This window comes from Hemitrygon akajei, chromosome 3 (genome assembly GCF_048418815.1).
Source record: "Hemitrygon akajei chromosome 3, sHemAka1.3, whole genome shotgun sequence".
Lineage (NCBI taxonomy): Eukaryota > Metazoa > Chordata > Chondrichthyes > Myliobatiformes > Dasyatidae > Hemitrygon > Hemitrygon akajei.
The window spans coordinates 189,921,134-189,936,171 of NC_133126.1; the positions used below are offsets into that span (position 1 = coordinate 189,921,134).

The 15,038-nt window shown below is 45.3% G+C and overlaps 1 protein-coding gene across 6 annotated transcripts in view; it reads left to right on the top strand.

The window, feature by feature from the left end:
• The window catches only part of LOC140725757 (muscleblind-like protein 1), a 757,760-nt gene that overhangs the window by 720,165 nt on the left and 22,557 nt on the right, over positions 1-15,038 (top strand). For 3 of the 6 annotated variants that reach the window (XM_073041625.1, XM_073041626.1, XM_073041627.1), the window contains 3 exons: positions 4,926-5,183; positions 6,250-6,303; positions 7,263-7,532. In XM_073041625.1, the coding sequence (XP_072897726.1) occupies positions 4,926-5,183; positions 6,250-6,303; positions 7,263-7,517 (567 nt within the window). In that variant the 3' untranslated portion in view covers positions 7,518-7,532. Of the gene's footprint in view, positions 1-4,925; positions 5,184-6,249; positions 6,304-7,262; positions 7,533-15,038 lie in introns of those variants that run through there. The other 3 variants (XM_073041630.1, XM_073041628.1, XM_073041629.1) reach the window with 3 other exon arrangements.

Below are 15,038 nucleotides of genomic sequence, written 5' to 3' on the forward strand. Positions count from 1 at the left end.
TGCCGAAGACTTTTGCACAGTACTGTATTTGTTAACATGGAGTGGAGAGCGAGTTTGTAAACCGGATGGGAGCAAAGGATGTTGGGAATGGCGAGTGTGAAACGCCACAGCACGGCTGTGGGACAGGTGGCTGAGGAGTGCCAGATTCAGTGGGTGGCTCTGGTGCAGACACACCCAGGCCTGAGATACCAGGCAAGGTCATTTAATTCCAAACCATTGGTTTATTGATCATTACAGAATGTCTCTCTGGTGCTTCCTGCACCCTCCCCTCTCCCTTCCCCTTTTCCCAACCATGATTCCCCTCTCCCTGCCCCCTTCCCACTCTCAGTCCATAATAGAGACCCATATCAGAATCAGATTTATCATGACTCACTTACAGTATGTCATGAAATTTGTTTTTTTTTGCAGCAGCAGAAATACAGTGCAATACATAAAATTACTACAGTACTGTGCAAAAGTCTTAACCACCCAACTGCACGTTCTCTCTCTCTCTCTCTCTCTCTGTATATATATATCACCCAAGACTTTGCACAGTACTGTACGAGATAAGTCACTTGGTGTCTGTGACCAGTGATGATATTTGTGTTCTTCTCTTCTCAATCTCACCCTCGCTACAAAACCTTCTGTTATTTTGACCCTCGTCTACTTACTTTGAGAGCTTCACCTTAAGTCCTTGTGATAGCGAGTGTCACATTCCTAGCGTTCTCTGATTTAAGGGTTTGATGAACAGAGGGATCTTGGGGTCCATGTTTGTCGCTCCCTGAAAGTGGAAACACAGATTGATAGGGTGGTTAAGAAGGCACACCTTCCAGTGGTCTTCCTTCCTCCTCCTCACCTCTTTATTCTGGTGTCTTCCCCCTCATTTCCAGTCCTGAAGAATAGTCTTGGCCTCAAACATCGACTCTTTATTTCCCTGGTTGCTGCTGAGTTGCTCCAGCATTTTGTATGTGTCATTTTGGACTTCTGGCATCCGCAGAGTTTCTCGTGTTTGCGATATGGCTTGCTGACATTGATTTACCAGGGCAAGGCATTGAGTTCAAAGGTCAGGGAGTTATGTTGCAGCTTTATAAAGCTCTTGTTAATTTGTATCTGGCGTATTGCGTACAATTATGGGAAGGATGTCAAGATTTTGGAGAGGGTGCTGAAGAGATTTACCAGGGTGTTGTCTGGATTGGAAGGCTTGTGCTATCACAGGAGGTTGGACAACCTTGAGTTGTTTAGTCTGCAGTGGCAGAGGCTGATGGGAGATCCGATAGAGGTTTATAAGGTTAATGAGAAGCACAGATCAAGTAAACAGACAGTATCTTTTTGCCAAGGTTGAAATGTCTAATGCCAGGGGGCATGCGTTTAAGATGAGAGAAGGTACTTTCAAAGGAGATATGAGGGGTAAACTTTTTACACAGAGAGTGGTGGGTGCCTGGAATGGGCTGCCTGGGGTGGTGGTAGAGGCAGAAACATTAGGAAATGTTGAGATAGGCACTTGAATGTGAGGAAAATCGAAGATTATGGATGTTGTGTAAGCAGAAGAGATTAGTTTATTGGCCATTTAATTATTAATTTAATTGTTTTAATTTAAAGGGTCTGTTTCTGTGTTGTGTTGTTCTATGTTCTATAAAGTGGTTTATTCCGAATTCACTTTTCCTATTATCTGTGAAAATGTCATGTTTATGACCTTTGGTGTTGTATTTCCCGGATAAGCTGAACCATTTTCTGTACCTATTGGCAACAAACAAGCCACTGGAAGAGTGATGCACCATCAATAACTCACTCTGAGACATAAAGGCAAGGTATCGGCTTTTATTGACTGGAAGCAGGAACAAGCAGTGAGTGACCACCACACTACATCCTGGAGACTGAGAGGCCGGGCTCAGACCTCCATCACCTTTATACAGGGGTCTGTGGGAGGAGCCACAGGAGCAGTCATCAGGGGGTCTGTGGGAGGAGCCACAGGAGCAGTCATCAGGGGGTGTGTCCAGACAGGTATATGTAGTTCACCACAAAGAGCTCAAGGGATTGAGTAGCTTCTGTGTGAGGAAAGGAAATATCATCATCTTGACCTGAAATGTCAGCAGATTCTGTCTCCCATAGATGCTGCAAGGTCCACTCTGGTCCTCCAGCAGATTCAGTTTCATTTTTCACAACCACATTGAAACGTACAATCAAATGAGCTGATTATGTTAACAACCAACACTCAGGAAGATGTGCTAGGGGCATCCCTCAAGTGTCCAGCACCAATGTAGCATGCCCAGAACACTGAGCAGAACATTAGTATTCCAGGTTCAAGCCTCTGTGGGCTCTTGTGTTTCCTCTGAATCTATCAGACCCATTTGTAAATCTAGGAGTCCACCATCAAGACAGAAGCTCAGTGTCTATTTACCTCGAGACACCGGCCTGCTGATGTTCCCTTGTTACTCCCCAGTTCTACCTTTTGCACCTTCTCTTGAACCTCAGAAGGGGCTGCATGGTGGCATAGCAGTTAGCATAACGCTATCGCAGGGCCAGGGTCTGGGAATCAATTTCCACCACTGCGGTAAGGAGTTTGTCCATATTTCACACTTAGCTCCAGTTGCCTCCCACATTCCAAAGACATATGGGTTAATAATGCAGGCTTGTTTGGGTGGGTAAGGCCTGTTACTGTGTTGTATCTGGGAAAAGCCTGTTACTATGTTGTATCTGGGAAAAGCCTGTTACTGTGTTGTATCTGGAAAGGGCCTGTTACTGTAATATTCTGGGAAAGGCCTGTTACTGTGTTGTATCTGGAAAGGGCCTGTTACTATGTTGTATCTGGGAAAAGCCTGTTACTGTGTTGTATCTGGGAAAAGCCTGTTACTGTGTTGTATCTGGAAAGGGCCTGTTACCGTGTTGTATCTGGGAAAGGCCTGTTACTGTGTTGTATCTGGAAAAGGCCTGTTACTGTGTTGTATCTGGGAAAGGCCTGTTACTGTGTTGCATCTGGAAAGAGCCTGTTACAGTGTTGTATCTGGGAAAGGCCTGTTACTGTGTTGCATCTGGAAAGAGCCTGTTACAGTGTTGTATCTGGGAAAGGCCTGTTACTGTGTTGTATCTGGAAAGGGCCTGTTACTGTGTTGTATCTGGAAAGGGCCTGTTACTGTGTTGTATCTGGGAAAGGCCTGTTACTGTGTTGTATCTGGGAAAGGCCTGTTACTGTGTTGTATCTGGAAAGGGCCTGTTACTGTGTTGTATCTGGGAAAGGCCTGTTACTGTGTTGTATCTGGAAAGGGCCTGTTACTGTGTTGCATCTGGGAAGGGCCTGTTACTGTGTTGTATCTGGAAAGGGCCTGTTACTGTGTTGTATCTGGGAAGGGCCTGTTACTGTATTGATGGATGATGCTTTCTTGTGGCAACATACCTTGTATATGTTCTCAGTGGTGGAGAGGGCTCTTCCTGTAATGAACAAAAGCTGGCCAAAATCTGGAGTTTGTGTTTATTCAGTTTTGCTCACTGGAGAAACGTGAGCAAATATAGGCCAAACCTGTTCTGATGTTTCATAAGGTCACATCTGATTGGTTGTTAGTCTAACTCCACGTCCCTATCTACCTTCAATAATCTTTCTGCTTTTACTTATTGAGAATATCCAAGAAAGGCCCACTTTCCTGCTTGTACCCCATAACCATCGACACCTCCATTAACAAAAAAACCTGCCTGTCTTGCCTTAAATTACTGACTTTCCCTTCATACATCTCTGGAGAAGACTTGTGACCCTTTGCAAGATAGCATCTTAATTCCCTATTTTAAATGACTATCCAACTCATCTTGACACAATGACACCAGATCTAAATTCCCCTGTTGGTGGAAGCATCACTCATTGTGCACCTTCTCGATTCCATCATGATCTTACATGTTAAGTCATCATTTAATCTTAAAAGGCAAAGTGGGGCGTTATCACACGCTGCTTAATTTTTTCCCCCACAAACATCCCAGAAATGAATCCATGAACTCTTGTGCGTAAATAATGAGATTGAAACTGAAGGCATTGCTCCATAAGTGGTCTCAACAATGCCTTGTAGAGTTGTTACTCACAGAGAACAGTGTAGAGGAATGAAACTAGGGAAAGGTCAAATGTCTAAAAGCTAAGAACATGTAGATGCTGGAAATCTGAAATATAAACCGAAGCACAGGGCAGGTTAGGCAGGAGACAGAGTGAATCCAGATGACACATTTAACCGTTGGTCACACCATTAGTCAAAGCTTTACTGTCTGGAGGAGAGGAAATGAAGGAGATGAGTGAGACGGCAGAGAGAGAGAGAGAGAGAACTTGGTGGGATTGTGAGAATCAAATCTTTGCCAGAACTCTGAAATGCAAGAAAATACTGGATATACCTAGCAAATAAAACCTGAGGTAGTTGACCTTGTAATAAAACTGATCCATTCTGACTCAAACAGGAATGGGTGGTTATCTGAAGTTGTTAAGTTTGAAGTCCCAGAGCAGTATTGATTTATTATTCCCATAAGTACTGAGGTAGAGTGAATCTTTGGTGTGCACACTACCCAGACATATCACCACATTCTCTGTGACATGGTGCAATCCTTCAAGCCTTTGTATCTTCGGCCACACAGAAGAGGGGAGAAGGGAGAGTGACCTGGGAGGGAGGGAGGGAGGGGTCCTGATTATGCCTGATGCTCTCCCAAGGTAGTTGGAAATGGAGTCAGTGGAGGGAGACTGGTTTGCATGACTGGATTCGCAAAGCTCCACCACTTCCTCTGGTCCCAGGCAGGGGGCCATTGCCGTACTAGGCCAGGACACATCCTGATAGGATGCTTTCCTACAGTGCACCTTGGGCAGACGGGAGATGAGCTGTCATTCCGCAGGCTCCTGCAGGAGGTCACGCGAGAGCGGGAGAGCAGGCTGCGGCACTAAAGCGATGGGTGGCATGAAGGTTGAAGTGTTCACTTCTTCACCGCAGGTCTGCAGGGAGTTCCAGCGTGGCAACTGCACGAGGGGCGAGAACGACTGTCGCTTCGCCCACCCAGCGGACATCGCCATGGTGGACACCAACGACAACACCGTCACCGTGTGCATGGATTACATCAAGGGCCGGTGCTCCCGGGAGAAGTGCAAGTACTTCCATCCCCCTGCCCACCTGCAGGCCAAGATAAAGGCAGCACAGCACCAAGTCAACCAAGCTGCTGCCGCCCAGGCCGCAGCGACCGCAGCCGCTATGGTGAGTGACTAGCGCTCTCCAAACTGGCCGGCTGGCACTGCGGAGTTGCCATTGCTAAATTCTGCCGCCACCGTTCTCGTTTTCTTCCCCCCCCCTTAATCTGGTGAAAGAGGGACAGTCAACAATGTGATTTGCTGACCCATTTCCTAGGTTATTAAAAATGTTATCGTTTGCGTCCTTCTCAAAACTAGATATGTGAAGGCCTGTACCTGCTTGGAAGACTTGTTCTTTTGCTATAGGCTACCTCTCTCACTGTTGTTACTGTTTATGACTTTACATGTGGATATTAATTGTGCCCTGGCCCACAGTAAAAACCTCCTGGTGCAGTTTCTCTCTCCCCCTCCCAAGTTGTGGGTGGTAGGGTGAGGGTTAATGATGCTGAAGATTTCCAGCTTCTGTCTGTGATCCATCCAGGACCTGTGTGCACCCTACGGCAGCCAACGCACCACCCTCCCGCCAGTCCTGGGACTTGTGGAACTGGCTTCACCAGAACCCAGCCCCGAAGGCGGGCAATCCCCCCCCCCCCCACAAACACACAACTCCCGTGAGCCCGCGCCTAGCCAAGGACAGGCTTCTCTACCCGGGCGTGCGGTACGGGAAGGGGAATGCTGGTGCCGCACTGGGGTGTGCAGACGCTGCCCAAACACCTTGGGCACCACTGGTGCAAGAGAAGGAGCAGCTGTGGGTACAGGAAAGGGGTACTGATGGTTGCAGGAAAGAGGTGCCTATGGGCACAGGGAAGGGGGCACCAGTGGGTGCAGGAGAAGGATGCCATCTTGCTTAGTTAAGTGAAATATTGGTTTCCCTTGTGATTAACTCCTACTATACATGTGTAACAGTCCTTAGTCTCACAGTAACTACTCCGTAGTGCCTTTATTGTGCATGCCTAGTCTTGTTATTTGTTGTATATGGCATTCCGATGATTTGTTTTTTTTTATTTGTTTTTTTCCTCACCTCCCCTCAATGCACTGCTGCCCCCATGATGCACCTCTGCTTGCTGTTTATGTTAATGCGCTTGAACCCCATTGGCCCATTGCCATCATGTGCTCGCTGCCTGCTAATTAAGACTCAGTCGGCTGTCAAATCACTGAAGCGACCCCTCGAGGCAACCTTTGACCTGGTACTATGACCTTTCACCTTTTAGCTTGGCATGTAGCATTAATAGGGTTACGAGTTACAACATAAATCATTAAAAGCAAAATAAAAATGAGTACTAGTATTTGCTTTTTTTGTTGTAAGCGTCATAGGGTGGTGATAAATTGACTGTGGCACCATTGGCTCTGAATACTACAAAGACAAATGAACATGAACAAATTCATGCAAATTTCGAAATGCCTAAAATTTTTAGTATCTTGGGCAATTTGCAAGCAAATGCCCAGAAGATGCAATTCAGGAACCTTTAGTGGAGATTACTGACATACCACACTCAGCTCATCACCAATGGGAATGCCCCTACAGCATAACATGGGGGGGGGGGGGAGGTTGTTAATTCTATATATTCATAATAATTCAATACTGATATGATTGGCATGGCTTTTATTTTTTAGTTTTGAAAATGTAATGTGTAAATGTTTGTTGGTCAGTGTGTGATACCTGCATGCTCTGCATGGCAAGTTTTTAAAATGTATATTTATGGGATAGTGGGTGGGTTTATGAAGAACAGGCTTGTCTTTGTTTTGTCGGTGTTCCTTTTAGTAATTACTCTTAAAGATGTTGGTAAACACCTGCTTTTAATGTTGATCGCCATGGAGTTGGCAGTGCAAACTATTTTGATTCAGTCTCACTTACTGCTTGCTCAGTGGTGTGTAGTTGCATAAAGTGCAGTTACTTGGATTTCCTGTTTATTTCGCTAATAAATTAGTTTACTGGGTTAATGCTTGCTGTACATAATCGTTTCTGTGTCCTTTTGTTGTCTTGTTGCAGGTAAATGCCTCCATGTTGCTTGCTTGCTAAATGGCTAAAAACAAAAAAGAAATGTTCACTTGATACTGATTATGTTTTTTACCCCCTTCTGTTTGTCTCCTTTTACCTCCTCCTCGTCTCTTTTTTTTTGTACACTCCTTCGCCTGTCATTCGCAGGGCCTTCCTCCTGGTGTCCTTCCCCCACTACCAAAGAGACCTACACTAGAAAAAGCCAATGGTGCCACGACAATGTTTAATGCTGGTGTTTTCCAATATCAACAAGCCCTTGCAAACATGCAGCTGCACCAACAGACTGCTTTCATCCTCCAGGTGAGCAGACCACACCTCTGCGCGCGACACCCGCTCACTCGCAGATTAGTTGTGGACTTTTCTTTTCTCTACGTTTTCCGCTGGATGTTTTGTCGAATGTAAGATGCACTAACGAAAAGCATTCCAATCATTTTGTTCCACATAATTTGATCTCTCCGGTGCCTTTCTCCTTTTAATCGCGAGATTACAATAATAAGGCTTTGTTTCCTAACTTTGTGACCGAAGGAAATGGGAGATGAATGTCAGCAGCTCCAGAGGGACCTGGAAAGTCCTTCAGCCAATCCATACAGTCTGACCAGAAGTTGGAACAGGGTTAACAAGTTCAAAGTAAATTCATTATCAACAAACCTATCCAGAGTGGTATTCTTTAATAATTGAAGGAAATTATGGGGGGGGGAGGGGGGAAAGTCAGCAGTAGCTTTTGTTACACAGAAATGCATGGCAGTTGCCAAGGGTAGTGGTAGAGTCAGATATCTCAGGGACATTTAAGAGATTGTTAGAGAGACACATGGACGAAAGCAAAATGGAGGGCTAAGTGGGAGGAAAGGGTTCGGTTGATCTTAGGGTGGGCTAGAAGGGTGGAATAACATTGTAGGCCGAAGGGCCCGTATTGTGCTGTGCTGTTCTGTGTTCTTTTGGATAAAATGTGACCTCTGCCTCCCCTTCCCTCCTTTTTCTGGAACCGCAGAGGCTAAGGAGAAATCTGATTATATAAGTTTATGAGAGGCATAGGCAGAGTAAACAGACAGTTACCTGTCTTTCCCAGGTTTCAAATGTCTAATACTGGAGGGCATGCATCGAAGGTGAGAGGGGGTAGGTTCAAAGGAGATGTGAAGGGCAAGTTTTTGACCCAGAAAGTGACGGGTGACTGAATGTGCTGCCTGAGGTGATGGTAGAGGCAGATGCTTTAGGGATTTTAAGAGACGTTTCGACAGACACATGAATGTGAGGAAAAGAGGATACAGACATTGTAAAGGCAGAAGAGATGTTTAGTTGAACTTTGGATTACTAATTTAATTGGTTTAGCACAACATTGTAGGCTGGAGGGCCTGTTTGTGTGCGCTACTCGTCTGTTCTTATGATCAATGACCATACAAGTGCAGAAGATAAAGTAACTTGGGCTAACACCATTAAATAAGCAACTGCCCTGTTTCTTCCTCTACCGAGCAATAACATGGTGAGTTCTGGGACTTCACCACTCACTGAGTGGAATTAACGTTCTTCCTTGACATCTCACAGACAGGTTTTCCCATCAATCAAATCAAATCTGTACCAGAAGGTGAACATGCAGAAAATACTCAGCTGGTCAGGCAGCGTCTGTAGAGAGAACAGCAGAGCCAATGTCCTTCCATTAAAATGATCAACTGTTTCTCTCTCCACAGATGCTGAGTGTTTCCTGCAGTTGCAGTTTTATTGCAGACATTCTGAATCTGCAGTATTTTGCATTCTGTATCTTTCACCATCTCTCTCTTACTCACCCCCCACCCCCATTCCTTCACCTTTCCTTGTCCCCTCTTTGCAAACCCTATCCCCATCTCCACCTATCCACCTGTTTCTTCCCTAGGACCATTAGATATATAGATGCAGAATTAGGCCATTCAGCCCATGGACTCTATCCTACCATTCACTCATGGATGATCTTTTATCTAAACCTATTCTCCCACCTGCTCCCTGTAAACCTTAACACCCTTACCAATCAAAAATCAATCTCTGCTAGGGCCAGAACAGCCAGCCAGTCACTCAGAGTACTTTTCCCACTCTCTCTCTCCCCCCCCCCCCCCCTCTCTCTCTCTCTCTCTCTCTTTCTGAGTTGTGAGGGGAAAGAAGAGCTTGGAGGATTGTTATTAGTGGTGGACATTGGCTCTGTGTGACTGGATTGCAAAAGAAACCCCACCTGGTTTGCCAAGGCTGAGCCATGGATGACTAAGACCAACATAATATGGGTCCAAGCAGAAACGGCCAAGCAACCTACCCTGAGCAGGAAGGGCAATAACAGGAACACCCTCAATGTGTGTGTACTTTGGAAATGTGGCTTCAATCACATGCACACTCCTGGGATGAAAGTCATGTCCCTCTCAGTCTCTTCTGTCTCCATGCTCCCCCTGCTGGTGTTTTGAGGAACTGAGTGACTGCTTGTAAATTGGAAATCCGAAAATGCACCAGAGAAAAAGCAGATGTAATCTCAAACACCATTATTTCAGGTTTAATGACATCTATGGCACAAAAGCAGCTAGCTTTTAACAAATAAACATGACAAAATTAAGCAATGTTCAAAAATCAATTATCTCAGAGAAATATTGTTTTTAATATGCCTGTAAATGATATCCAAACATAAAGCACTATAATCACATTAATTAATTTAATTACTTAAGCTGGGCTCAAGTACACGCCCCCCCCCTTTGCAAGATTCTCTCTAGACTCATATCTCTAGGCCTAAGAGTTGTGAATTCTGAATTAAGAGCTTAAGACATAGGAACAGAATTGAGCCATTTGGCCCATTAAGTCTTCTTTGCCACATGGCTGATATACACGCGGTGGCCCCTTTATCAGGTACCTCCTGCGTTGTGCATTCAGCGCTGCTCTTCCACACACCATTGTTGTAATGCATGGTTACTGGCACCTTCCTGTCAACGGTAGGTGTCCGTGGCATTAAAAAAGAAGCTGGGGACTTCTGGTTTAGATACAGACAAATGGGACCGGCTCTTGTAGCACCTTGCTCAACATGGTCGAGCTGGGTTGAAATGTCTGCTTCCCTTCTGCTTGACTTTACGACTGCCGAATGTCCCAGCTCCAGTTTAGATCTCCTCTGAGCCGGCTCTGCATGAGCCTGTTAGCCCAGGTTTACTTTAAACATGCATTTGTATGGTCCATCCATCATGAAGAAAAGAGAAGTGGAGACAGGTATTAGATTTTACACAGTGACGCAGTGATCGTAAGAGCCACGAGATGGACTTATCTGTGAGATGCCATAAAGGGGTTTTGATTAAACCATTTATCTGAATGATAAGACTGTTTAAGTGTATAAGGTGATAAGAGGCTCAGGTAGAGTGGACAGCCAGCACCATTTTTTCCCAGGTCAGAAATGGCTAATACGAGAAGGCATAATTTTAAGGTGATTGGAAGAAAGTGTAGGACGGATGTCAGAGGTCATTTTTTTTTACCAAGGAAGTGTTGGGTATAAGGGGATGGGTGGTGGTAAAGGTAGATACATTAGAGACACTTAAGAAACTCTTAGATAGGGACATGAGAAATGGAGGGTGATGTGGGAGGGAAGCATTAGATAGATATTGGAGTAGGTTAAAGGATTGGCACAATATTCTGGGCTAAGTGGCCTGTTCTGTGCTATACTGTTGCATGTTCTCTGTAACATTTAGGAGAAGTTTGGAGAGGTTCATAGATGAGAGGGATATGGAGGACTATGGACCGGATGCAGGAGGAGTGGTGACTGGTCTTCTGCCTAGATGAAGACCAGCTCGGCACAGACTAGATGGGCTGAAGGGCCTGCTTTTGTGCTGTAGTGCTCTACAACTCTATGACTATATCCACTTTTCACCACTCCGGACACAAGTTGAAGTCCATTTTGTTCTGCTCAACACAGTTGAAAACCCAGCATCCGACTGGATTGCATGTTCCCAGGCCCATTCAGCCTGGGGCTTTCTGAGGGCCCACCAGGCCCTGTGCCACTAGGAGTTCTTGCTCAAGGCCATTGGTGAACATCTTCCCCTGCTTTTACGATGGGGTTACTTTAGAGTGGATGAAGTAGAAGCCTGCAGGATTGTTGGGTGTGGTGCTCAAAGTTCAAAGTAAATTTTATTACCAGAGTACGTGTATGTCACCACATAAAACCCTGAGATCCATTCTCCTGTGGTCATACTCAGCAAGTCTATAGAATAGTAACTATAACTGGATCAATGAAAGATCAGCTGGAGTGCAGAAAAGAACACACAGTGCAAATGCAAATATCAATGAAGAGCACTAAAAAACCAGAACATGAGATAAGGAGATAAGGAGCCCTTAAAGTGAGATTATCGGTTGTAGGAACATTGCAGTGATGGGGTGAGTGGGTGTAGTTATTCCCTTCTAATCAAGAGCCTGATGGTTGAGGGATAGTAACTGTTCTTGAACCTGTTGGTGCAAGTCCTGAGGAAGTATTAGTTCATAATGAAGTAGATTGTCAGACCAAGAGTCCATCTTACAGTTCAAGAGTTTGATAACAGTGGGAAGGAAGCTGTCCTTGAGCCTGGTGGTACGTGGCCTCAAGCTTTAGTACCTTCTGCCTGATGGGAGAAGGGAGAAGAGAGAAAGCCTGCGGTGAGTGCGGCCTTTGATAATGCTGGCTGCTTTCTTGGGGTAGCAAGAGTACAGAGGGAGTCCATGGAGGGGAGGCAGGCTATTGTGCTAGGTGAACACGTATTGTTTTTCTTTCCCTGGATTTGATGGCAAAGGTTGAAGGTGACGAGTGAAAGGTTTAAAGGGGCCCAGAGGGTAGTGGGTGTGTGGATCAAGCTGCCAGAGGAAGTGGTTAAGGCAGGTACAATAACAGCACAAGGTGATACATGCAGAACAACTCGATGGGCTGAATGGCCTAAAGCTGCTCCTATGTCTTATCGCCTTATGTTGCTCTGTCCAATGGATGGGTGGGGTCTTTGATTATACTGGCTGCTTTACTGAGGCTATGAGAAGTGTAGACAGAGTTTGGGAGGCTGATTCCTATGATGTGCTGAGGAACGGGGGCAGGGGTGAAGAAATAGGCTAATAGGGTAAGTTTCCTGAATCAGTGTAGCAAAAGAACAACACAAAAGCAATGGGCCGAGTGTCTCCTTAACAGCACTGATGTCAACGCACTGCAGACACCGATCACTGCAGTCTGTCTTGAGCCCACCACGTGCTTTCAGAGTGAAGCAAAGGATATTGCAGAATGCTGTCCTGTCATTAATGAAAGGGTTAATCTACCTTCCAGCAATTTCATTAACTGTTGAGGCAGAAAGGCAGATTTATAGTTCCTGGCATGAGCTGCGGCATTCTCTTATTTCCTTCTGTCTCTGGTATTGTGTTTCATCACTGTACCTTTATTTAAATAGTCTATACCTGTAAAAGTGATTGCTGTGGGTCCCCGTGCAAAACACATTAAGACTATCCCTTGACTTGAAAGGAGGAAACGTAATGGAAGATCAGCCAGTGCGACTGACCATGGAAAAGGATTGTCATTTTAAAACCCCTCGGAATTCTCTTTCAACACCTTCAGGGGGCCCACAGCATTCAGCCATGGGTGTTGTTGCAACAAAGCTGATAATATTATCACCACTGCTTTCTCGTTTTATTTGCTTCACATTTCCCTGAAGGCAGCAATGTGTGCTGGTATGAACAATGTCCAAATCTGTTATTGGGCTCCCTCTGTCTAAGCTTACACGTTGTGCCATTGAAATTTAAAGGGCTCTTGCAGCTCAGTTGCACTCTTTACCATTTCTCCCCCCCCCCCCCCCCATGGAACCGAAGCCCCTTTGGACAAACGAGTTACTAGAGTGAACCAAATCCACTGTCGGATCTCAGTTAAACCTTTACACTGCCAGCACTGTCAGCCAGGTTCAAAGCAAGGGACCACCATCAACTTTGTTTAAAAATCAACCGCAGTTTGAGACACTGGCAAATTTCTACAGATGTACCGCGGGGAGCATTCTAACTGGTTCTATCACCGTCTGGTATGGGGGGGGGGGAGGGGAAACTACTGCACAGGATCGAAATAAGCTGCAGAGAATTGTAAACTTAATCAGCTCCATCATGGCCACTGGCCTCCATACATCTTCAAGGCAGAATCCATCATTGAGGACCCCATCACCCAGGTCATGCCTTGTCCTCATTACTAGCATCAGGAAGGAGGTACAGAAGCCTGAAAGCACACACTCAACAATTCAGGAATAGGCATTGAACCCATGAACACTACCTCACTACTTCTTTATTTCTATTTGTGCACTACTTATTTAATGTAAATATATATATATATTTACTGCAATTCATGTTTTTTTTCTATTATTATTATTTCATTGTACTGCTACCACAAAGTCAGCAAATTTCTCAACATATACCAGTGGTATTAAACCTGGCTCTGATTCTGAAGATCGGTATAAACTCACAATCTTCCTTTCATTCTGCGGAATCAGGTTTATATGACATGAAATTTGTTGTCTTGCAAAAGCTGTGCAGTGCAAAGACAAATTACTGCAACTTATATAAAAAATAAATAGTGCACAAAAAAAAGGTATAATGGGGTAATGTTCACGGACCACACGGGCCTCCAAGATGGCCACAACCTTGCCGAAGGAGCTTAGAGGTTTCCACGTCTCAATGACCCAGAGAGCTATGTTGGCTGGAGTCAAGGCCTTGTGCTTTGATTCTTGGTAGGGTCACCCATACCAGACAGGTCAGAATGTTCTCCTCTATACACCTCTAGAAATTGACGTCCTGTAGCGGCGTTTAGGCCCCAAAGGACAAACCCTTTCCCCTCATGGACTGAATTCCTCTATCAAGTCGTTTCTTGCTTCAGATTGCAGCATCTGCCATCTCCTGTGTCTCTTGCACGCCTCCTGGTGGCTACTGCTTGCATGGCACAGCTTCACTGCAGATACAGAGAGATCAAAAACAGTTGTTGTAATTCTTAAACCACTTCTGTTTTCACTTTGCCGCCAAGTATAGATCCATCCTAAAAATCAAATCCATTCTGAGATTCCTATGGTAATCTGGGAGACATGGCAACCAGATCACTAATGAGGTAAATAATTAGATTATTTATAAAAGTCGGTACAGCCCCCACATCACAGCACCAGGGTGAGGATTTGATCCTGACCTCTGCCGCTGATTGTGAGGGGTTTGCACCTTCTCCCAGCAAGCATGCAGGTTCCCTCCTCCCATATCCCAAAGAAGTGCAACTTGGTAGGATAATTGGCCACTGCAAATTTCTCCTGGTGTGTTCGGCACGTGGTAGAATCTGGGGAGAAAGTGATGGGAATGCGGTGAGAGTTTTAAAAAAGCAGAATTAATGCAGTGTAAAGGGCCAGAAGGCTTGTTTCTGTGCTGTATCTGTCGATGATTGTAAACCTCTCAGCAGTGTCAAACTGTGGCTGGAACAATGGAGAACCCCTGCTCTTCAAAACACTAGCATGGGATCTTTTCTGTTCAGCTTAGAGGATCTGAGTTTAAGGTTCCATCAGAGGACTGTTCCTCCAGACATAACCTTCCTCAAGGGTAGACTTTCAGGCATCCTGTTATACACGTGGGTGGCGTGGAAACATTACAGGTAATTTTCAATTATAAAGAGATACAGCTTGGAACAGGCCCTTCTGCCCATCGAGCCGCAGCACTTATTTAACCCTAGTCTAATCACAGGATAATTTACAATGACCGATTAACACACTTACTGGTACATCTTCGGACAGTGGGAGGGAATCAGAGCAGCCGGAGGAAACCCACGTGGTTACGGGGAGAATGTGCGAACTCCTTACGGACGGTGCAAGAATTGAACTCCAAACTCTGATGCCCCCGAGCTATAAGAGCGTTGTGCTTGCAGCTCTGCTACCATGCTGCACAATCATAGATAGGGACGACCCCTTGCTCGTCTGAGCTGTGTGG